This window comes from Silene latifolia, chromosome 8 (assembly GCF_048544455.1).
Source record: "Silene latifolia isolate original U9 population chromosome 8, ASM4854445v1, whole genome shotgun sequence".
In the NCBI taxonomy this organism is placed as follows: Eukaryota; Viridiplantae; Streptophyta; class Magnoliopsida; order Caryophyllales; family Caryophyllaceae; genus Silene; species Silene latifolia.
Genome location: NC_133533.1, coordinates 7,290,664 through 7,315,021, shown reverse-complemented (window position 1 = coordinate 7,315,021; position 24,358 = coordinate 7,290,664). Strand labels below are relative to the sequence as shown.

At 36.8% G+C, this 24,358-nt stretch overlaps 5 protein-coding genes and 1 long non-coding RNA gene across 6 annotated transcripts; 4 read left to right on the top strand and 2 right to left on the bottom strand.

Moving 5' to 3' along the window:
• Nucleotides 1–319: 319 nt before the first annotated feature.
• Nucleotides 320–1,456, top strand: LOC141594567 (putative F-box protein At1g30930). Its single transcript, XM_074414577.1, has one exon. The coding sequence runs from the start codon at nucleotides 320–322 to the stop codon at nucleotides 1,454–1,456; it is 1,137 nt and encodes a 378-aa protein (XP_074270678.1).
• An 11,559-nt stretch (nucleotides 1,457–13,015) lies between these two features.
• Nucleotides 13,016–14,116, top strand: LOC141594566 (putative F-box protein At1g60370). Its single transcript, XM_074414576.1, has one exon. The coding sequence runs from the start codon at nucleotides 13,016–13,018 to the stop codon at nucleotides 14,114–14,116; it is 1,101 nt and encodes a 366-aa protein (XP_074270677.1).
• A 405-nt stretch (nucleotides 14,117–14,521) lies between these two features.
• Nucleotides 14,522–15,658, top strand: LOC141594564 (putative F-box protein At1g46984). Its single transcript, XM_074414575.1, has one exon. It carries the CDS (start codon nucleotides 14,522–14,524, stop codon nucleotides 15,656–15,658), a length of 1,137 nt encoding a protein of 378 aa, XP_074270676.1.
• Nucleotides 15,659–16,603: 945 nt separating this feature from the next.
• On the top strand, nucleotides 16,604–17,797 carry LOC141594563 (putative F-box protein At3g52320). Its single transcript, XM_074414574.1, has one exon. The coding sequence runs from the start codon at nucleotides 16,604–16,606 to the stop codon at nucleotides 17,795–17,797; it is 1,194 nt and encodes a 397-aa protein (XP_074270675.1).
• Nucleotides 17,798–18,195: 398 nt separating this feature from the next.
• LOC141596220 (protein TRIGALACTOSYLDIACYLGLYCEROL 3, chloroplastic) lies at nucleotides 18,196–21,582 on the bottom strand. Its single transcript, XM_074416323.1, has 9 exons — nucleotides 21,447–21,582; nucleotides 21,218–21,313; nucleotides 20,875–20,958; nucleotides 20,732–20,793; nucleotides 20,555–20,630; nucleotides 20,303–20,410; nucleotides 18,925–19,100; nucleotides 18,756–18,840; nucleotides 18,196–18,522 (listed from the first exon to the last, which is right to left on the bottom strand). The coding sequence occupies exons 1-9, from the start codon at nucleotides 21,561–21,563 to the stop codon at nucleotides 18,484–18,486; spliced, it is 843 nt and encodes a 280-aa protein (XP_074272424.1). The 5' UTR covers nucleotides 21,564–21,582; the 3' UTR covers nucleotides 18,196–18,483.
• Nucleotides 21,583–23,872: 2,290 nt separating this feature from the next.
• LOC141594052 (uncharacterized) lies at nucleotides 23,873–24,325 on the bottom strand. Its single transcript, XR_012521988.1, has 2 exons — nucleotides 24,242–24,325; nucleotides 23,873–24,102 (listed from the first exon to the last, which is right to left on the bottom strand). It is a non-coding gene; the product is annotated as an uncharacterized LOC141594052 (long non-coding RNA).
• Nucleotides 24,326–24,358: the final 33 nt, after the last annotated feature.

Sequence of the window (24,358 nt, the reverse complement as noted above, 5' to 3'; positions counted from 1 at the left end):
ATTTTATCGGTTTCCAAATTGTGTTAGATAATTAAGGTAAGGGATATAATAATTCTAAAAGGACTAAGATATTATATGTTGTACGGAAGCATGGGCCACCCCGTGTCGGATGTTGGGCCTCTGCTGCGCCGGTGTCCACAAAATATAATAGTACTAGGGTTTCTTCATTGTAAAATATAAGTCAAAAACCCTTTGTGGCTGCCTTAATTATAACGTTTTCACATACACACAATTACTTTGATCAAAATAAGTTTTGAATTGTGTTCCTTTTCGTGGTCTTGTGGGTTAAATTCTAGTTACTAGCATAGTTGATAGTTCCATGGAGTTGAATGTAGAGCACTACAATACGAGTGCTGCATCTGATGCAGACGATATTCCGGAAGAAATTCAGATTGAAATCCTGTCGAGGCTGCCTCCCGAGTCATTGTCGAGATGCAAGTGTGTTTCGAAACGCTGGGATGATACATTAACCATACAAGCATTCTTGGTTAGACATTCTCGTTCATATGATAAACACCCAAAACTTGCTTTTGTGGCACGCTCGAGTATTTGGGGACAAGACTATGTTATCTCATTCGAGCTTAACGATGACAACACCCCCAAAACGACGCCAAAAACAACTGACTCTTTGATCAGAGGGAAGAAATTATCTTCGTCTGATTTTCCTATGAGTAATTATTTATACATGTCCAATATATGCAACGACCTAATTTGTCTCTTTAATCCAAATTCAACTTTTATCGGTCTTTTAAACATAAAAACCCGGGATTTTATCAAGCTTCCTGCAATAACTAAGAAGTATGTGAGATCTTTCAAATATTGGTATGCATTAGGGTTTGATCTTGTACACAAGGTATTCAAAGTTCTGAGTATAACTTATGGACGTATCACAAGCAAAGAGTGTACCAACGCCGCGATTTTGACTATTGGATCGAACTACTGGAACCCAATAGACTACAAATGTTTTCCTAGTTCACTGACCAAGAGCTTGGCTTGGCGGAGTACCACCAATAGCCGTTGTCTTGATGGAGTGATTTATTGGGTCCATAAAAATACAATCGATGATGTTATTGTGCTGACCGTTTTTGCTTATGATCTGAATTGCGAGGCGTTCAGAGATTACGAGCTTGTCAAAACACCCATGCGAGACAGGACATTCAGATACTATTTGACTTCTTTGAAAGAGCGTCCAACTCTGTTTATTTGGAAGATTAAAAATAGGGACACCGAAGAGGTAGAACAATGGACATTATTTAACCATAAAAATCCGAATGCAGCTTGGAAAATGAGGAATTTTACTAATCATAATTTTCCCATACCGGTACCTTATGGCTCTTCTTCTGATGATACACCTGTTGCAGGTGGTGGCATCCTCCTGTTACAATTTTGGAAATCGATTAATTCCGAGTGTTCTGAGTATTTATCGTATGATCTCGAGAATTTTGCCATAGAGTAATATGCTATACATGTTTTATATTTTTTCACTACAGTGTTGTAAATGCAATTTAAGATTTTATGTTGCATTTGTGCTTAAAATAGTGTGCACATATATTCGAGTAAAGTGGAGAATTTTCGCTGTGGAGTAATATATACTCCGATCATTCTTGTATTGTCGGATTGTCCCCATTTGACATTGATGGTCATTTTCGCAAGGTAAAATTTTTGATCATTTTAATTCCCTGAATGAAACATATACCCCGGGTTTGATTAAGGCAAGGGATATAATTCTAAAAGGAAACATAGGAAATTAGGATACTGTATAAATAGCTAAATACCCTTTGTTGGCTTTGAATGATTTCACATACTAAGTTTTAAAGTAGTGTTCATTTTCGTGTTTAGTCGTAAATAGTGCAACTTTCATCACAAGTAGTGTAACTTTAGTCGTATAATCCAAATTTATGTAACTTTTATATTTTAAGGGTCAAACTTTAGTCATAAATTTAGAAAAGAAAAAATTAACCTGGGAGTAAGTTTAAAAAATTAGATTAAGTATAAGTGTAATTGATATGTACCAAAAAAAAGTAGAAGTGTAATTGATAATTTACTGTTTATATTATCTGCATTTGACTTTGATGGACTACAAGGTCAAACTGCATTGTTACAACAATGATTCGCCTTCTTAGATTGAATTACTGTTGTATAATGCAAAAAAACCCAAAGATTATTCTGTTCGATCTTTGGTTCCGGATTAGAATGAATAAAAATGATTGCGTCTCTTATATTTGATGCAATTCTCGGTGCAATATTTATTTTGGTTTAGGGAAATTTGCTTTCTTATTAGTTTCATTACCTGTAGTTTTTTGATGATGAAGCTAATGCATTCAGTACACACTGTCCAAGAATTTGAGATATTATTTATAGGAATATATCAATCGAGTATGTAGGCAAGCGCGGCCGTGTATAATAATTGGGTCTTTTGCCTAACTAGCCATTTATTCCAAATTATTTACCAAAATAACCAATATGACATTATATTTTTCAAAATAACCTTATTAAATGGTTTACCAAATCAAACCACATAATTAACAAAAAAACCATAAAAAAACCCAACCTTTTTGTAAACCAACCGGTTTCCTAGGGTAAAAAGGATAAAAAAAAACTTTGAGGCTTCCACTCTAATTTGTGCGGCTATTTTGATTGATTAGATTCAAGGCCATCACTTTGTCTTCATTTTAATTATCTACAAGTTATCCTACTCAACCTTTTAATCATATTCGATTCTTTTCGGTACGTTTTTCTTATTTACCTACATACAATATAATTTAACAATCACTAATTGTATCGTTTTTTATAATTCTGTTTAATGTTCTTATTATTATGTTGATTACGTGTTGTAATGTTAATTACGAAGTAGTCTTTTAGGAAAATATGTTTACATCAAAAGAGCAAGCGTTTAGTATTTTTCATGATAAATTATTCTTTGATAGTAATTTAATGTTTGAAAAGTGTTGCTCGTACAGTAGTTTTTCTTGATAGTATATGATTTTGCAGCACTCTTTATAGAAAAGAATTGATTGTTGATTGGCCTAGTTTGAATACAGGTGCTTATTTCCATCATCTATCGACTATGGACATGTATTCGGCCACATCCGCTACTAGCTTACTTGAATTATTGAGTCAAGGGGCGTATAGGAACGTGAATGTTGATCTTATACCGTATATGGTACAAAATGAAACTTTTGATGACAATAATGATACGACGAATAATTTTGGGTACAATAATGTTGAATTGCTTGAATCCGATGAAATTGATTATGAAGAGCCTCCACATAAAGATTTCGTCGATCCGGTATACTTTGAGAATGCTGAGAATTGTAGGTTTCAGTTAGATGTACATGCCCCTCATGATTACCAACCTTATAAAGGTCAAGAGTTCACGGATAAAAACGCTCTCATTCACTATGTTACAAGATATGCCGTATCCGTGAACCAAATACCAATTCAGGTTTAACCAAATACCAATTCAGGTTTAATCAAGAGGCCAGTTAAATTTCCGTGAAAGGAGGCGGGAGATGTTCCAGGTACAGAAATTTTTCAAAGTGTGTTTTGGTCTTTTGCTCCTTCAATTAATGCTTTTAAGCATTGTAGACCAGTTGTTAGTGTAGACGGAACACACTTGTATGGGAAATACAAAGGAACATTGTTAGTAGCTGTGGCCGTAGATGGAGATGATAAAATTATTCCTATTGTTTTTGCTATTGTGGATAAAGAAAGTATAGATACATGGACTTGGTTTATGGCTTGTTTTCGTGTAAAAGTTTGCCCCCGCAGGAAACTATGTGTCATATCCGATAGACATACTGGGATCCGAAATGCTATGTTATCTGATGGTTGGGCCCCACCACAAGCATCTCACAGATTCTGTTTACGACATATGGTAAGAAATTTTCAAACTAAATTCAAAGATGTACATTTGAAGAATGCTATACATAGAGCTGCTTTGGAAAACCAAGTATGCAAATTTAACGAGCGCATGAATGCCATTGGATCCATCAATCAACGTGACAAAGAGTGGTGTGAATCTATACCGCTCGAAAATTGGGCCTTTTCTCATGATGGTGGTAAACGATATGGGATTACTACAACAAATTTGTCTGAATCTTTTAATAATGTTTTGAAAGGTGCTCGAAGTCTACCTATCACAGCTCTTGTCCAACTCACCTTTTATCGATTGAATAAATATTTTGATGAGAGGCGGGTATCTTGTGAAAGCATGCGGTCTAATGGTAAGAAATGGTCTGACACGGTCAATAACAAATTGAGTCACTATGCTGAAAATGCAAATAGGCATTTTGTTCAGAGATTTGATCATCAAGAAGGCATTTTTACAGTGATAACCGGGTATCATTCAAGTTCGGGTAATGTATGCAAAGGCGGTCATACTCATTTAGTCAATTTTAAGGAAAAAGTTTGCTCATGTCAAAAGTGGCAACTTTACGGAATTCCTTGCTCTCATGTCTTAGCAGCATGTGGATCTCGGAACATTGATTTTGAGCCACTCTTAAAGCAGTGGTATAAACTTTCTTCGTTAGAAAATGTTTATGCTCCGAGATTTCATCCTATACCAGACAAGCGTTATTAATTGGGATTCATATAGTGACAATGAACTTATTCCAAACCCAAGTATGAAGAGAGTAAAAGGTGGTAGACCTCCATCCACTCGCCTAAAGAATGAGATGGATGTAAAGGAAAAAGGTGTGGCGAACCGATGTTCAACTTGCAAAGAAACTGGTCATAACTCTAGAACTTGTAAATTGACGAAGAAAAGGAAAGCAGAAGTATTGCAAAATGAAGGTATATGTATATTATTAGTCATTATGTGTTGCTTTTTCTTGTTTTTGTTATTACATTCATGACGTATTTTCATATTTATTGGCAGGTAGCTTGTAAGGGGTGAAGTTTGTTGAAGACGGATTTTTAGTTGAGGGGTGCTGAGTTGATGATTTTCATTTAGGTGTCCACAAGTTAGCTAATTGAAGACTTTTTTCCTATTCTAGTAGCAGGCTAGTTGTTATTTGCAAGTAGTCTTCATTTGGCAGAACAATTATGCAGTCTCGTTTTTTTTTTTTTTGATTTTGAATGCTGGATGAACTATCACAATTTTTATTAAGAGTTGGTTCAAGTTTGTTATTGTTAATTCTCTATTGTGCACTATAGATGTCTATTGTTAATTCTCAAGTTTGGATTATGGTGCTCTTTATTGTACCACAAAAAAATTGGCAATATTGATAGTAAGTCTTGCAGAAGACGCGCACTATCCGTCTTATGCTTAAGACGGGTTAAATATTAAGATAAATTTTTTGCCATTTCCTAGGCAATAGGTGAGGTGATTTGGTATGTATTTGTCTCGTCTTAAATTTAAGACGGATAAAGACCGTCTTAAATGAGAAGTTGTGAAAATTGACGATGAACTTTTGAGCCTTCTTAATGTATGGCATGTCATTGAGCTTTGAAAATGATTGGCAGCTCCCGTCAATGGTTGGAATAAGTCTTGGTTAGGTAATTTTGGCTTTGATTTTTGGTTCACTAAACTAAACCGGACCATTGTTAAAAGAAAAAGAATTGTTTGAACCAACCATAATTATTTATATTGGTTCACAACTTTATTTGGCAACTTTGTTAATTGCATAGCTGTTCTTGTAAATAAAATTGCTATTTGGTTATTTTGGTAAATAGTTTGGAGCAAATGGCTAGTTTGACAAAAGACCCATAATAATTGGGATATTTATGGATTGGAAAACATCGGTATGGAAAGCTGAAAATGCTTTAGGTAACGGCCGACTCACCTTAAGACTTGTGTAGGTTCGCTTTATACAAGAATTTGTGATTGTCCATAATATTTACTTCTCTATTAATTTTCGGAGAGTATTGTTTTGCGGTATATATAGGATCATAACAGAATTATCGGTTTCTGAATTGTGTTAGAATAATTAACGAAAGAAGCAGAATTCTAAAAGAACTAGGACAGGGAAATAGGATACAAATAGCCAAATACCCTTTGTGGCTTTCTTAATTATAAATTTCGAGTTCTGTTTCTTTTAATGTTCTGTTGCGGTTTTGATTGAACAAAAACCGTGTTAATTAGTTAAGTGATCTTGTGAGTTGAATTCTGGTTACTAGCAAAGTTGATAGTTCAATGGAGTTGATTGTAGAGCAAAAGATTGAAAGTGGAGATAAAAGACGGGAGTACAATACGAGTGATGTTTTAAACGCAGACATTCCTGAAGACATTCAGATTGAAATCCTGTCGAGGCTGCCTCCCGAGTCATTGTCGAGATGCAAGTGTGTTTCGAAACACTGGAATGATACATTAACCATACAAGCATTCTTGATTAAACACTCTCGTTCGTATGATAAACATTCAAAACTTGCTTTTGTGGCACGCTCGATCACTTGGGGGAACGAGTCGGTTTTGTCATTCGAGCTCAATGATGACAACACCCTGAAAACAACGATTATGACTGTGAACGGGAGTTGGATCAGACTGCAGGATGTGCATTTGTCTTATTTTCTTACGCGTGATCATTTTTACATGTCCAATATATGCAACGACCTCATTTGCCTCTATATTCCATCCTCAACGTGTGTCTGTCTTTTAAACATTAATACTCAGGATTTTATCCGTCTTCCTGCAATAACTATGAAGTCTGATATGAGTGATTTCAGATCTTGGTACACATTAGGGTTTGATCCAGTACTTAAGGTTTTCAAAGTTCTGAGTATTATTAACGAAAGCACAAGCAAAAATTGTACCAGAACCAAGGCCGCGATATTGACTGTTGGATCGAAATATTGGAAGCCAATAGAGGATGAAAGTTTACCTGGTTCGGTGATCAAGAAATCGCCGTGGTGGACTAGCACCAGTACCCTTTGCCACGACGGAGTGATTTATTGGATCCATGAAAATACATTAAATAATGTTATCAGACTAACCGTTGTTGCTTTTGATTTGAATCGGGAGGCATCCAGAGAATACGAGCTTGTCAGGACACCCGTGAGAAATAGGATATTCGACTACTATTTGACATCTTTGAAAGAGTGCCCGACTCTGTTTATTTGGAAGACGAAAAGTGATGTAGAACAATGGACATTATTTAACCATAAAAATCCGAATGCTGCTTGGAAAATGAGGAATTTAACTAATCATAATTTTCCTATAATGGTACCTTACCCTTATCATGGGATAACTAGTGCAGGAGGTAGCATCCTGCTACTACAATGTCATGGATCGACTAATTCCGGATGTTCTTTGTATTCATCCTGCGATCTTGAGAATTTCGCTTTAAAGTAACATGCTATAGTTTTCATGTAGTGTATCATTTTGCGGTGTTTCTTTTTGCCTCAATAAATGTTGGGCTTCGAGATTTTACGGTTTCTTGATTTTTTCGAGTTTTTCATACATGATACATGAGACAGTTAAATTATCAGTAACGCTGGCGACTTTCGAGATTTTAGTTTTATAAACTTTGTTAATTACAGTAGTGATTTATTTTCTTGGATTGTAAATTGTAATGGTCAGAATTCTTGGATCAGCCTTCTATAGATAACAGAAAACAGTCAGATTATATTGTCGGAATGTCCCCATTTGATGTTGATGGTCAACAAGGTAAACATTCATACTCAATTGCTACCACACCCTTTGCTTCGATTACTAATACTCAGAATCTTGAATACCTTATTTACAGGATCAAACCCCAATGCATACCAATTATCTAACTCAATCCTAGTCATCTTTCCGGTATCATGTTAATTTTCCCCGGTGAGAAAATGGCCTGAAAATCTATAGTTGGGCTTAATTGCACATTATGTATAACTTATGGGGTTAATTTGCACCTGTCGAAAGTTGTGGGCTAATTTGCACGTAATGTCAAACGTATGGGGCTTATTTGCCACTTCCCTGATTTGATTTGTTACGTCGGGTTTTCTACAAATTTGAATGTATGATGTTTATTTGATAATAATTGTCCAATTTTAGGAAAGTGTTGTTTAGCGTTATATAGGATATAATAACAAAACTATATTTCCGATAATTCCGAATTGTGTTAGAATAATTAAGGTAAATAGTTAGAATCCTCAAAGGACTAGGAAAGGGAATTACGATACTGTTGTAATACGGTCTCCTTGCCAATACCTAGTACAAATACCCTTTTTGGCTGCCTTAATTTGAGTATTGTCGCTTTTCGTATCCTTTCGCGGTCATGATGGAAATAACAACCGTCTTAGTTAAGTTATCTTGCGAGTTTTACAATTGTCTTAGTCGAGTGATATTGCGAGGTTTAACGTTTAATGTGAGCGATGTATCATCTGCAGACTTTCCTGAAAAAATTCAGATTGAAATCCTGTCGAGGCTGCCATCCAAGTCATTGTCGAGATGCAAGTGTGTTTCGAAACACTGGAATACTACATTAACCGTACAAGCATTCTTGCTTAACCACTCTCGTTCATATGATAAACATTCAAAACTTGCCTTTATGGCACTGGCACTGGAAAACAATACGGTTTTGAGATGGAACAAAATTATCTCATTCGACCTGACTGATAATAGTTTCATAGGCGTCGGGAGAGAGGAGGTAATAATAGGGTATCAGGATCAATATTTCAGTCATCGTCTCACGGCCGGGGATTATTGTTACAACTCTAATATATGCAATGACCTCGTTTGTCTTTTTAATAACTCTTCAAAGAGTATCGGTCTTTTAAACGTAAGAACTCAGGATTATATCCGGCTTCCAGCAATGACTATGGATGAGTATGATAAGAATATTCAAGGATTGACTCATATCTTACGTAATCTCCACCTTATATTGTTAATATACTCAGGATCATTTGTTATTCTCATTGATTATATTTTCCTAAATATTTGTATACCCATATCTTTTGTATTACAGCTAGTTAGTTGTATTAGGTTAGTTTTCTATTGTTTGTAGATCACTATATATATGTATTATTATTCATCCATGTAACTCATGCAATTCTAATGATATTCAAACCTTTCTCATAATTCTCACATGGTATCAGAGCCTCGTGCTCTTGATAAAGGTTAACGCCTTAAGAGTTGATCCTCTTCCACTACCCACCACTCTTACCCCAAGAATTGCATCAAACCTACACCTTCTACGCATCACCACAATTCACCACCGTGATCACCAAAATCGACCGTCTCACCACCACCATCATCACTCCACCTCAGAAACAGACCATACTCCTTAGTCACGCAACCACGAGTCCCACCTGCATCAAACGCATAACCGGAATCGAAACAAACCATACATCACACCTCCATTAAAAAAAAAAAAAATCCAACCCGTCATCAATCGTCACCATTCACAACCACCGTGGTACCATCATTCGACCACCTTGCTACAACCCACATCGACACCTCCCATTATCACCCGAGCTTAAAACCCTCGAAAATCGTACCCAAAGTCCTGGCCAAAACGAACAGAAACTGCTCTGTTTTCGAAAACAGAGTTTTTGACTAGGCCTGTTATCGCCCTTTTTCGCACCTTTTAAGACTATCAAAGACCCCGACTCTTCCCATATTCACAAAATTCGTAATCTCACGATTCCAAAACATCCAAAACCTCGGATTTTCGTTACCGTTTGACCCTCCAACGAACTCAGCAAAGACCGTCGCAAAACACACTTTATTTTTCGAAAAACCGTCTTAACTTGAGCATATTTCGACACCTCCTCCTCCGACTGTCTACACGATCAACACGACACCTCCGGCTACCTGGCATCACCGACTTGGTCAACTGTTTGACCACCCCTCAAAAACTTTGTCGCCAATTTGGCCACCCCTTATAATTTTGGCCACTACTCACAAGTCCGCCCTTTTACAAACTTAGTCATTCACACGACCACCTTTAACCTTATTGTCCTCTCGAACACCCCTTTAAACCTGGCCACAACTCTCTCAGCCACACGCTCAAATCTAGTCATCTCTGTTTGTCCCAACAATTAACGATGATTACCAACCCTTTGTACGGATCACCAATTCCTTCTGATTTCTTCAAATCACATACACCTACCATTATATTTTGACCATGGCAACTAAACCCCACATCTCATATTTTAACCACCGTAAAAACCGGTACAAACTCCTAACCTTCACTATTTCTATGAAAATTTCTCAAGCTTTTTCATTTTTATCCAAAAAAAAAAAAAAAAAAAAAAAAAAAAAAAATATCACACTCCTAATAACAATCTTCACCGTTTTCCCTCTACAACTCTTCTCTATGCATGCATAACCCCACTTTTAAATTAACCTTACTCCAATTAAACTATTTCTCTTTGCAGTGTTTACAAGAACAACAAAAAAAAAAAAAAGATTATTCACTACCAATCCTACCCTACGCCTTAGGGGTTAGGGCATACTTAAACATGGCCAATGGCCCCATTCACCCACTTTGGCACATGACTTTGGTAGTCTGACCGCCAATGAACCACCATTGCTTCACCACTTTACGACACCATCGGCGAAGCCATAGACGATCACCGCCACTTCTCCTTTGCCTTTCCTTGTTCGCATCATACTCGTACCTCATCTACCAGTCTTGGTAGTCGTTCCCAGTCACACACCCAAGCATCTCCTTTCACCACCAAACCCACGCCGTGGCATCCCCGCATCTCCTGCCCAATATCCCATAAATAATCACCCTCCACATGCTCAATTCTCCTCACTCGTGTCCAAGATCGGCCTCACCTTCAGTACGTCCATCTTGCGGGGGCATGATAAGAATATTCAAGGATTGACTCATATCTTACGTAATCTCCACCTTATATTGTTAATATACTCAGGATCATTTGTTATTCTCATTGATTATATTTTCCTAAATATTTGTATACCCATATCTTTTGTATTACAGCTAGTTAGTTGTATTAGGTTAGTTTTCTATTGTTTGTAGATCACTATATATATGTATTATTATTCATCCATGTAACTCATGCAATTCTAATGATATTCAAACCTTTCTCATAATTCTCACAGAGTATACGAATCCATTAATGAGATTTTGGTATGCATTAGGGTTTGATCCTGTAAATAACGTATTCAAGATTCTGAGTATTAATGATCGAAGCAAAGAGTGTGGGACCAAGGCCGCGATATTGACTCTTGGATCGAAAAATTGGAAACCAATTGAGTATAAATGTTTACCTTGTTCAGTGACCGAGTACTCGATTTATTGGAGTAGCAACAATAGCTTTTGTGTTGATGGAGTGATTTATTGGGTCAATGAAACTAAAATAGATCAAAATGCTATTATGTTAACCGTTGTTGCTTTTGACCTGAATAACGAGACGTTTAGAGATTACGAGCTGTTTGGCGAGGATGGTGGGACATTCAAGTACTATTTGACATCCTTGAAAGGGTGCCCGACTCTGTTCGTTTGGAAGGAAGAAGGTGATGAGATACAACAGTTTACATTGTTTAACCATAAAAATCCGAATGTTACATGGAATTGGAGGCGTTTTATTGCACATGGTTTTCCCAAAAACTTGAATTACGGCAGTCGTTGGAATTGTGTTGCAGGAGGTAGCATCCTGCTACGTCAGGTACGGCGTAATGAAGTTTCGCTTCGAGATTTTGTAAATGTCCCAAAAGATGTGTCTTGGTCTCCGTATAAATGGTATGATCTTGAGAAATTCGCCTTAGAGTAACACTCCGTATCTCTCATATTGTCCTCATTTGACTTTGATTATCAGTAGTGTTGTTGACTTCCGAGATTTAGTTTAAAAACTTTGTTAATGTAATGATTTATGGAGTGCAAAAACCTCCTATTTTGATGCTAAGATTTGTTGTAGCAGGCGGTATGGCCTGAGTAAGTGTGATTTTGTTTTTGGGTACCGTATTTTGATGAAATTAAATGGTCGCGCCTCTTTTTAATGTGAAATAGTAGTCATTTAATGTAATTCTCAAATGCAATATTTATTATGAATGTCCGTAAATAGACTTTATAGGCAACGCTATGTACATCCGGCCCCATAAATCGCCATACGTATGTGAATGTTAGGCTTCGAGATTTGGATGCGTAGCTAATGTTGTATTCGTGATTACAGTTCCCTGATTGTTATGGTTATATCGCGATTTGGGAAAAACGAGAGAGACTTTTCTTTTCAATACCTGCAGAGCAAGTAGGTAGGTAAGCCGTATGCACAGCAGTGTGAATCGATGTATCAGGTAACATCAGTGCAGAAAGCTGAAAACGCTTTATGTTAACGGCCAACTCACCGCGTAAAACGGCTTATATTTAGTAGGAGTACTTTTATACTCGGGTCGGGTTTCGGTCGGGTTAAGTCGGGTCGGGTCAAATCAGGTTCACGTCAATATCGGGTCAGCCTACCCATTCGGACCGAGTCGGATTTGGGTTGGATCGTTATTGGGTCGGGTCATTTCGGGTCAAATGGTGTCTCGGGTCAGGTTGGGTTTGGATTGGGTCGTTATCGGGTCTGGCGATTTTAACGAATTACTTCAATTTTTAACCATTAAAATTAGTATTAATATTTCGACCATTATTTGGTTTAATTACTCCATTATTAGGTCAAAGTTATCAAACTAAGCACTAATTCGCTTTTAATTTGATCAATATTAAGCTTAATAATTATCGGGTCATTAATTTAATCGGGTCAATATCGGGTCGGGTTCAGGTCACTACTTATCGGGTTGTGTCGAGTTACAAGCCGGTTCCAGGTCACAATATTCTCGAATTCTACCGAATCGGGTCGGGTCAAACTTGCCGGCTCTAGCTAGCCGTAACAAGCAAATTTCGAGAGATTACTAATGAAACAACTAACTAGGAAAGAAATAATTGAAGAGATAAACACAATAATATAATTATTATATAAAAAGATATGGAGTATATAATACATGATAGAATTTCATTAAATACTTCGTAGCTAGCTGCCTAAATCGGTATATAACAAAAGTTCTTCGTAATTGTTCCTTTCTGGTTCTTTCGCGGTTTTGATCGAATAACAGCCGTCTTAATTAAGTGATCTTGTGAGTTGAATTATGGATGCTTGCAAAGTTGATGCATCAAATGCAGACATTCCTGAAGAAATTCAGATTGATATCCTGTCGCGGCTGCCTCCCGAGTCATTGTCGAGATTCAAGCGTGTTTCCAAACACTGGTATACTACTTTAACAATACAAGCATTCTTGATTAGACACTCTCTTTCGTATGATAAACATCCAAAACTTGGGTTTGCGTTACGCTCGAGATTTTGTAGAAAAAAATCGATTATCTCGTTTGAGCTCAACGATGACAATACCCCCAAAACAACTGGCTCTCTTGTGAGAGTGAAGGATGTATATTTCATTGATTTTCTTATCAATTATTATTCTTTCATGTCCAATATATGCAACGACCTAATTTGTCTCGTTAGAAATAGGCCATTTTCATCGAGTTTCAGTCTATTAAACATAAAAACCCGGGAATTTACCCAGCTTCCTGCAATAACTAACAAGTCTATGCTCATATCTCGGACTGCATTAGGGTTTGATCCTGTACATAAGGTATTCAAAGTTCTTTGTGTTATTCACAAAAGAGAAAACGAAGATTATGCTATAAGCATGGTCGCGGTATTGACAGTCGGATCAAAATATTGGAACCCGATAGAGTATCAAAGTTTACCTAGTTCATTGACCAACAACATTTTTTGGTTTTGGAAAGAGAGCGTTTGTGTTAATGGGGTGATCTATTGGGTCCTTAAAACTACAATTGATAATTTTAATGTGCTAACCGTTATTGCGTTTGATTTGAGTCGGGAGGCGTTTAGAGATATCGAGCTTGTCACGAGACACGCGAGAGGTACGATATCAAGATACTATTTGACATCTTTGAAAGAGTGCCCAACTCTATTGATTTGGAAGATTAATAAAGATGACGAAACTGAAGAGGTAGAACAATGGACATTATTCGACCATAAAAATCCAAATGTAGCTTGGAAAAGGAGGAATTTTACCGATCATAATTTTCCCATTACGGTGTGTTACGGCTCTTATGATATACCTGCTGCAGGTAGTAGCACCCTGCTACAATATTCAGCATCAATTGATTCCAAGTGTTCTTATTATCTATCGTATGATCTTGAGAATTTCGCCATAGAGTAACATGTTACTCCTATTAGTTTTCATGAAAAATTCTCGGGTACACCAGGTGTACCACGTCATCGTACACCCTAGCCAATAAGATTATTAGAATTACCCATCCTCTCCATAAATAATAAAGCAAAATCTAAGTAAAATATTATTAAAGGTCTATCTTATTTAAGGAAAGAATGGTTAAAACCCTTTGTAGCCGCCTTAATTATTATGTTTTGATCATAACAATTATTAGTTTCCAAATTGTGTTTAGGAAAATTGTTAGAATTCTATTATGAATAGGAAAGGGAATTAGGAATAGTTGCTAGTTTGCATAGCTAATACAAATACCCTTTGCAGCGGCCTTAATTGTTATGTTTTCAACACAATTACTTTGATCATAACAATTATTATACTTGCATAGTCGGTAGTTCCATGGAGATGAATGTTGAGCAAAAGATTAAAGGCGAAGTTAGAAGACGGAAGTGCAATACGAGCAATGCATCATTTGAAGACATTCCAGAAGATATTCAGATTGAAATCTTGTCAAGGCTGTCATTCAAGTCATTGTCAAGATGCAAGTGTGTTTCGAAACACTGGAATGATACATTAACCATACAAACATTCTTGCTTAAACACTCTCGTTCGTATGATAAACATTCAAAACTTGGCTTCGTGGCACCCTTGAATAGTTGGAGAAGAGGCTCGGTTATCTCATTCGAGCTCAACGATGACAACACCCCCAAAACAACTGAATCTCGGATCAGAGGGCATAATGTATATTTCACTAATGATTTTCCTATGAACAATTATTATATGTCCAATATATGCAACGACCTAATTTGTCTCTTCAATCCATATTCAATGCGTGCCGGTCTTATGAACTTGAAAACCCGGGAGTTTACACATCTTCCTACAAGAACTATCAAGTCTGAGGAACTTTTCAAATCTTGGTATGCATTAGGGTTTGATCCTGTACATAAGGTATTCAAAGTTCTGAGTATTATTTACGGAAGTACAACCAAGGCCGCGATATTGACTGTTGGATCGAAATATTGGAACTCAATAGACTACAAATGTTTACCTAGTTCACTGATTAAGATGTCGCCTATGGGGATTACCATCAATAGCATTTGTCTTGATGGGGTGATTTATTGGGTTCATGAAAATACACTCGGTAATTTTATTGTGCTAACGGTTTTTGCTTTTGATTTGAATCGCGAGGTGTTCAGAGAATATGAGCATGTGACGACACCCATGAGCGATAAGCTATTCAGATTCTATCTGACATCTTTGAAAGAGCGCCCAACTCTGTTCATTTGGAAGATTAAAAGTGATGACACTCAAGAGGTAGAACAATGGACATTATTTAACCATAAAAATCCGAATGCGGCTTGGAAAATGAGGAATATTACTAGTCATAATTTTCCAATAATGGTACCTCAAAGTTTTGATGAGATATCTAAAAAAAATGTTGCAGGTGGTAGCACCCTGCTACAATTTTCGATAGGGATTAATTCCGAGTGTTCTTGGTATTTATGGTATGATCTTGAGAAGTTCGCCTTAGAATAATACTCCGTGTATATATCCTCTTATATTGTTCTTATTTGACTTTGATAGTCAACAAGTAAAACTTCAATAATTTATTTCGTTGTATCGAGTAAGTCCTAGGTTTTTCAAATTGGTTCAAGGTACCATTATTGGAAAATTATGACTAGCTACTGTAATAGCATTACCTGCAGATGCAACAATTCAATTCAATTATCAGTAGTGCTGACGGCTTCCGAGATTTTACTTTAAAAACTTTGTTAGAGTACTCAAACTTTAGCTTCGTCTCCAACAGAAACAAATGTTGTTGTTGTCAGTTCAATCTAAAAGCCGATGTCCTGGACAGCGGCTACAGGGTGGGCAGGGACCGTAATTTGTGCGAAAGCCGCTATCGCCTTTAAAAAAACACGCCAAAAAAAATTTAAAAAACTGAATCTATTTTGATGTTAAATTGTTTTGTAAATAATCCGTAATGAAAAAAAGGTTCTCTAATTTGACATGTTAAATGGGTTGGACGGGCGGGTTATAGGTTGGGTAATTTCGAGTTCTGGTAGAATTCGAGTTGGGTGTTGATAAAATAGGGGTCAAGTTTATATGGTTTTCGAGTTGAGATAGGGTCAAAAACAAATAGATCAACGACTTTTAATTTTCTCCGATTTGTTTGCAACTTTCTTTTACATAATTTACCATGACTTTTTCGAGTTTGGGTTGAAAAATAAGGGTTATTTTGGATTATTGTCAGGTCGAGTCAGTTTTTGACAGGTCTACTTCTGATATTTAGTTTTCTATCTAATTTAAGGAAAGATTGCTCTGCGTCAAGATACTATCAATTCTAATTTAAGGAAAATTGTTAAAATTCTAATAGGATTAAGAAAGGGATTTGCTAGTACAAGTACTCTTTGAAGCCCGGCTTCTTTTGGACACAATTATTTTTATCATAACAAATTTAATCTTGTTTCTTTCACAATTATGAATACTTGCATAGTCGATAGTTCCATGGAGATGAATGTTGAGCAAAAGATTCAAGGCGAAGTTACAAGACGGGAGTGCAATACGAGTGATGTATCATTTGTAGACATTCCTGAAGAAATTCAACTCGATATCTTGTCAAGGCTGCCACCCAAGTCATTGTCGAGATGCCAGTATGTTTCGAAACACTGGAATGATACATTAACCATACAAGCATTCTTGGTTAAACACTCTCCTTCGTATGATAAACATTCAAAACTTGCCTACGTGGCACGCTTTACTAATTGGAGAAAAGGCTCGGTTATCTCATTTGACCTCAACGATGACAACACCCCCAAAACAACCGGCAATCCCATCAAAGGGCGAGACATATATTTCAATGATTTTCCTATGACTAATTATTTATACATGTCCAATATATGCAACGACCTAATTTGTCTCTTCGATAAAGATTCAACGTTTGCCGGTCTTATGAACATAAAAACTCGGGATTTTATCCGTCTTCCAGCAATAACTATCAAGTCCAAGGGTCCTTTCAGACTTTGGTATGCATTAGGGTTTGATCCTGTACATAAGGTATTCAAAGTTTTGAGTATTATTTACGAAAGCACAATCAAAGAGGGTACTACAACAAGGGCCGCGATATTGACCGTTGGATCGAAACATTGGAACCCAATAAACTACAAGTGTTTACCTAGTTCACTGATTAAAAAGTCGCCTCGGCGGACTATCATCAATAGCCTTTGTTTAGATGAAGTGATGTATTGGGTTCATAAAAATACAATCGATAATGTTAGTGTGCTAACCGTTGGTTCTTTTGATTTGAATCGTGAGGCGTTCAGAGATACCGAGCTTGTCACGACACCCATGAAAGACGGGACATTCAGATACTATTTGACATTTTTGAAAGAGTGCCCAACTCTGTTTATTTGCAAGATGAAAAATTATTACACTGGAGAGGTAAAAGTTGAACAGTGGACATTATTTAACCATAAAAATCCGAATGCGGCTTGGAAGAGGAGGATTTTTACTACTACTGATTTTCCCAAAGGGGTAACTTACGGTTATTATGGGATCCCTGTTGCAGGTGGTAGCACCGTGATACAATATTCTAAATCGATTGATTCCAATCACGAGTGTTCTTGGTATTTATCGTATGATCTTGAGGATTTCGCCGTAGGATTCCAAATTTAAAGAATCAGACCGATGTTTTTAATTTGACAGTATCATGATTCGTGCTGATAATGATTTATCTTATTAGATTTAACTTTTTAAATATGAGACAATAATCATTCAATGCAATTTCAATTCAATTTCATTATGTTTTATTCAGATGTTTGTGTGGCTAACACAAGGTAAAAAATGTGTATATTCGATTCCCTATCTCACACTTGCTTAAAAATTGATATTGATGTACATAATGTCAAACGTATGGGGGCTTATTTCATAATAAAATACTGTATAATAAGAGAACAAGAGTTAGCTCAAGTGGTAACAACTCTCTTACCGAAACCATGAAGTTTGGGGTTTGATTCTCACCTACCACACAAGTGCAACTCATTTGAACCAAAAAATAATAAAATAAAATAAATTCTCCAAAAAAAAAGTAGGGAATTAAGTAATGAATAACATAACATACAGTAGAGCATCTTGTTAGGGGTTCGATTCCTACAAGAAAATTTCTCGAGCCATGCGCAGTTGGATCGTGCAAGCGTTGTCGCTTCACTTTCTCTTCAAGGTTTCAGTCACGTACAATCGTTCTATATGCCGAAAACATTGATGGACAAACATACAGTAGAGCATCTTGTTCTCCACATAATGCACTTAATTTTTGCCTTCTGTATCCGATAAGCTAGAGTTACTGTTTCGAGATGTATGTGCTAATACTTGATTGGACCTTCCAAACTCCCCGTTGCAAACTGAATATAAAGCAATAAAGTGAAATAGTCAAGCAACGAAAACCCTACAAACAACCAAACTCGGAATTAACATTTCCACTTCAAAGAACCCAAATCCTTGACAATTCTCAAGGAACTCGAGGGTCTAACTCAACCCTTAGATGACGGGTAAGATCATTTTAAAGCCTGAAACATTTTGATAGCAAGAGTCTATAGATGATAAAGACGATCTAGTTTAAAAGATTCAAAGATACCTGTTGAACAATGGGATTTGTTGATGCGCTAAACTCATGCGTCAATCCTTCCCATACAATTTCTCCCTCGTAAAGAAAGATCAATCTGAACCAATCGAAATACTCTATTATGTGAATGAAATTACATCTTTCAACTCTGTGCAAAGTGATTGGTCAAAAAAATAATTACCTATCAACAGCTCTGCGGATGGTACTGTGTTGGTGAGTAACAACTACATAAGATGCCACATTCCCAGTCTTCCCAGCAGCGTCTTCTCCTTTTAAATGAACTGAACGAATAAGATCTTCAACTACAGTTGATGCAATTGGGTCAAGTCCAGCTGTTGGTTCATCATACAAGAGAACCTGCCATGGGTAGTCCAAAAGAAGTCAATCGGAGCCTTAGTCCAAAGAAGTCAATCAATTATTTTTCATGCCTATAAAGATTAACAAGAATAGAAAAGCAAATCCTTGTAAGATATACAAGGACAACAACATCAGAAAAATGCTTTGGGGTCGGCTACTCGGCTAAAGCATCGGCTACTCGGCTAACATGAATCATCATCTTAAACCGTCTAGGGTATATCCAATAGGGCTCCACAATATACGGGAATTTAAGTAAAAAAAAGTTGAAAGAACATAGTAGTTGAAACTTGAAACTTGAAAGAGTAGACTAAAAATTGGAGAAATAAGACAATAAGTAAACGAAGTTTTAACTTTTAAAAAAAAAATGTAAAATAAAATAAAAGGGAAAAGTTGTAAGAGTAGAATTAAAGAAAAGAAATATAATAAGGGGGCGTTTGGTTCAGGAAAGGGAAAGGGAATAAGGAGAAAAGGAAAGGGACTACCCCAAATATGCCAAGTGTTTGGTATGAATACAATGGGAAAAGGAATCATCTTCAACCACCACCCTCAAAAGTCAAACCCGATATCCACCACCTACACCACCACCTCCTCCCACCACCATCGAAAACTCATCAAGCTCCAACACCAAACACCACATCCTCCCTAGGAAAACCCACTCCCACCCCGGAAACAGCCTCCCCCACCCTGGAAAACACCAGATCTGGTTTTTTCGAGGTGGGGGAGGATTTTTCTGAGGTTATTGGAGGAAATAGCCGGATCTGGTAGCCTGTCGGTAACGGTGGTGGGATCACCGTCTCGCCGGCGTGAATAAAGGCAGGTCGCTAGCGGCCAATGGTAGTGAACTCGCCGGTGTGATAGTGGAGGTCGCCGGCGTGAATAGTGGACTGGTGGTTCATTAGGGTGTGGGTGTTGATGGTGAGTAGGTTGGGGATGGTGGGATGAAGGGGGAAAGGGAATGGGTAACGGAGAGGTGTAAGGGAATGGGTAACCCTGATATTGAGGGGTAAGGTAATGGGTAATGGAGAGGGGTAAGGGTTTCCCATTCCCTTTCCCCCGTACCAAACGCCCCCTAAATAAGTCGTGTGAGAAATCAAACTCCATACATCAAAAAGATAACACCACACATCCGTACATATGATGATTATACATACAACAATTTATCATGAACTAGTTAGTGACAAATCTAAAATAATAAATCACACCTCAGGCTCCACAGCGTTCTTTGTGGTGTCAAATATGATTGAACGAGCCAAAGCAACTCGTTTTTTCATCCCACCAGACAGCTCAGAAGGTAACCGTTCTTCAACCCCCTGCACATAAGCATAGCATTTTCTGCTGTTGTTCAGAATCTTTACATTTGAAGAGGAAAGCCCGAGAACCAATAACTGATATGGCTAAAAAGTGACCACAAACCAAAAAAAAAAAAAAACTAAAGTTCATTGATTTAGACATGCCTTCAGGCCGACTGCAGCCAACGTTTCAGTTACCAGGTCTGATATTTGATCATCTGGCATTCTAGAGTTTTCATACCTAACCATAGAGATGAGAAAAAATGTGGGTAAGCATTAATATCAAATGGTAAGAATTTAAAATATACCAAATAATAAACAACAATAAGGGCAGTCTCTCACAGAAGGAAACCAACATTTTCACGCACAGATAGGGAATCGAACAATGCAGCACTTTGAAAGACCTGACACCCAAAACATACAAACCTCAGCAAACACATAAAATCACACTTAACAACAGAATGCAAATATGTCAGTACAATTACCAAGCCAATGCGAAGCCCTGATATTGAGGCCTCGTCGTCACTAATCAATCCGTCTCTCCTTTTCCCTCGAATGTAAACCTCCCCCTGTCAAGCACAACAACAATCACTCTGGTAGTTCACGTGAATAAACTGCAAGTGCTGAAAATTGACTCTAACCTGCATAATGTCACATACAACTATACGAGTGTCATACGTTGATTAAAAACAGAGAAAGTTGATAACTTTTAATATAGTAGCTACTCCTATCGTCAATTGGTGTTAACTGTTAAGGTTGCGACCTCCTTCGGTCTTATGAACCACATAAAAGTATATGAACTCTAGGAACTGGGGGTAAGTCTGTTACCTGGTCTGGAGCAAGAAGTCCAGCAATAATCTTCAAAATAGTCGACTTTCCAGTACCAGATGGCCCGATTATGCCAACGGCTTCGCCATGTCTAATCTACAAGCAATTCTAATCAACATGAACACTTGAGCAGTATGATCCGAGAATCTTCAAATTAATAAGCATATATCTTAATACTTAATTTCATATATCAATAATAAGAGTAGGATCGGAGAACATAATTATGCACCTTGAAGCTAACACCTCTCAGTATGTGTTTCTCCCCAAAAGACTTGTAGACATTTCTACACTCAATAAGCACATCAGAATCATCCTCAAATTCTTCACTATAATTCATCATCTTCATATCAAAAGAATCCTGTTACCACATACTCCCTCCTATTCCCGATAATCTTCCCTATTCATGGGTGGCACGAAAATTAAGGGTGTTTGAATTAAATAAGTTAAAGTATTGTGGTGGGGTGAGATAATTGGAAAGAGGGAAGGTATTGTGGGGTATTATTGTGGGGGTGAGGTGATTAAAATAAGTATTGTTGTGGGGTAAGGTGATTAAAATAAGATAAAGTATATGTATTGTGGGGTATTGTTGTGGGGTGAGTTGATTAAAATAAGTATAAAACTTTACTAAATAAGGAAAGAGGGAAGATATTGTGAATAGATGAAAAAGGAAATAAGGAAGGTTATGTAGAATAGGAGGGAGTATAAATGTATTACCAACACAATTAAATCGCTCGATTAAAAACCAACCAAGGGCAGAACAAGAGGGATGGGATCTTGGCCATGTAAACTATGAGTTCATTAGTTAAAAAAACAATCTTTTTTCTAAACTACTTCATTGTATCACTTATTCGCCTCCATATAACATTTTATCAACATTCGTCTCAAATCCTATCTCCGTCACTAAAAACAATCACATCAAATAAGTGAATAAAAATCAAAATACACTATCATCAAACAATGATCGAAACCCATATTATAAAAACACCTAAATTGACTAAATGTCTAAATCACTAATTTATACACATCAAATCATGCTACTTACACTTAATTACATCAAATAATCCAAATACAACATCATCCAACTATGATCCAAACCCACATTACAAAAACATTTACATCAACTAAATCACTAATTTTTACACATCAAATCATGCTATTTACACTCAATTATGTCGACGAACAATCCAAACATATTTTTTATATTGTCCGCTAACACGGAAATATAGTTAATATCGGAAAGACGATTGTATGAGAGATCGGACTGAAAAGGATAAGGATGGCCATTATAAGCTACGTGCCTTATGGGTGTAATATGGCATAATAGAATGCCATGTTTTTTCAAGTATGCGACGTGCCTTGACTGCCTTCCATCCTTAGTTTGCTTAGCCATGTTTATTTCGTGGAGTCTAAGAAATTATTTCCTATAAATAGTACTTGGCCATGCATTTTTGTAAGGTATGCAAACAAGTTTGTATATTGTCTTCCTCTCATACACTAAAAAGTGGAGAAAGTGTTTCTCTATTATTCCGAGGTCGCCTCAAAGGTTGAGAACGTTAGTCTATCTACCGGTGTGGATACACTAGAGACTCCGTACTTTCGGGGTTGAACCAATTTACTATATACACATAAAGTATGTGTCCCTTTACTCAGTTTTTACAAAAAATTTAAATGCAATTGATCTCACAAGGACCGCATTTCTGTCTTCCGTTGCTACATGTGATGTACCGCGGTCCCTTCAATTGGTATCAGAGCCAATTTTGCATTTACATTTTGTAAATTTGGGTCTCGTGAGAATTGTTCTCGCAGTTCGTCCAGGAACGAATTTTTTACATGCATGCGTAAATAGCTTTTGTCTATTATGTGGATATAAAAGGCGTTTCCACTTTTGTGATAATCATTGTTTCAAGCATTACGTTTTGATCATTTATTGATAATATAATGTCATTGTAATGTTTGAGTAACATATGAGTGTGTAAGTTTTTTTTATTAAAGCTTATGATTGCTATTTAGCATGCAGAGTATATGCTGACAGGACACTACTACAGATACAGGCTATAACCACGGGTAAAAACCGTTGTAAAAACAAAAAGCGGACGTTGTTAAAGCGGCCGTTGTAAAAGGTATTTACAACGGTTTGGTTATTTACTTAAACCGTTGTCGAAAGTATTCACCACGGTTAAAAGCCGTTGTTGTTGCGTGTACGCCGTTGTGGAAAGTGTTTCAAAAATTTGGTGGGAATAATATAACAACGGTTGTGATATGTATAACCGTTGTTGTAACTTTCCCTCCAAAATTGTGAAGACTTTTAACAAGGGTATATGCTACATACCCGTTGTTGAAATTTGTAGTAACAACGGTTCTTAGTTTAAAACCCGTTGTTGTAACTTTCCCTCCAAAATTGTGAAGACTTTTAACAACGGTTCTTCGTTTAAAACCTGTTGTTGAATATTATGCGCGGTATTCACAACGGTTTCTTTTTTAATAACCGTTGTTAAAGGTCTTCACAACGGGTTTTTTTTAGTAACCGTTTTTATTACGAACTCCTAATGTTTTAAAAAATTAAATTTGTTTCATGTCATTCAAAAACCTGCATATATCAAAGACACCATATACCAAAGACAAAGATAAATCACAAACTGGGTTCATCGAACTCAATAGATTCAATTCAACCACAACAGCAGCATCATATATATATACTTACAAGGAGTTGAATTTACATGAACTAATCATTCCCTAACTTCAACAAAAAATTTACTAATAAACTGATCTAAACTCTGAGTATCATGTATTTCTATTTTCTAAGACGTATTTCCCAACATGTCCCTTACCTCGTCTATATCTACACTTGAGTACCGCTGAATCTTTTGTGACGGGTTGATTACATACTGCGGAAAAAACAAAGACAAGACATTATTGTAACAACATCAAATACTGCATAGCAACATCATGGTTTATATAGCAGCAAGCAAGACAACATCAGCTCTAATTTAAAAAAAGTAATAAACACATTATTAAATTACTAACCTTTTCTGGAATAAGGATATATCTTCGCCTAATAATCTCCAACATGAACCGACAAACGTAGTATCCACATTGTATGCTATCCGGTGGCGAGGGCCTATTATTACATAAAAACAAGCA

Bases quoted from the DNA above. Each gene is read 5' to 3' on its own strand.
- LOC141594567 (XM_074414577.1), top strand. From the start codon at position 320: ATGGAGTTGAATGTAGAGCACTACAATACGAGTGCTGCATCTGATGCA.
- LOC141594566 (XM_074414576.1), top strand. From the start codon at position 13,016: ATGGATGCTTGCAAAGTTGATGCATCAAATGCAGACATTCCTGAAGAA.
- LOC141594564 (XM_074414575.1), top strand. From the start codon at position 14,522: ATGGAGATGAATGTTGAGCAAAAGATTAAAGGCGAAGTTAGAAGACGG.
- LOC141594563 (XM_074414574.1), top strand. From the start codon at position 16,604: ATGAATACTTGCATAGTCGATAGTTCCATGGAGATGAATGTTGAGCAA.
- LOC141596220 (XM_074416323.1), bottom strand. From the start codon at position 21,563: ATGAAGATGATGAATTATAGTGAAGAATTTGAGGATGATTCTGATGTG. The intron at 20,794-20,874 runs GTAATTGTACTG...TTTGGGTGTCAG, and splicing joins CAGGGCTTCGCATTGGCTTG to GTCTTTCAAAGTGCTGCATT. The intron at 20,631-20,731 runs GTGAGAGACTGC...CTCTATGGTTAG, and splicing joins GAAAATGTTGGTTTCCTTCT to GTATGAAAACTCTAGAATGC.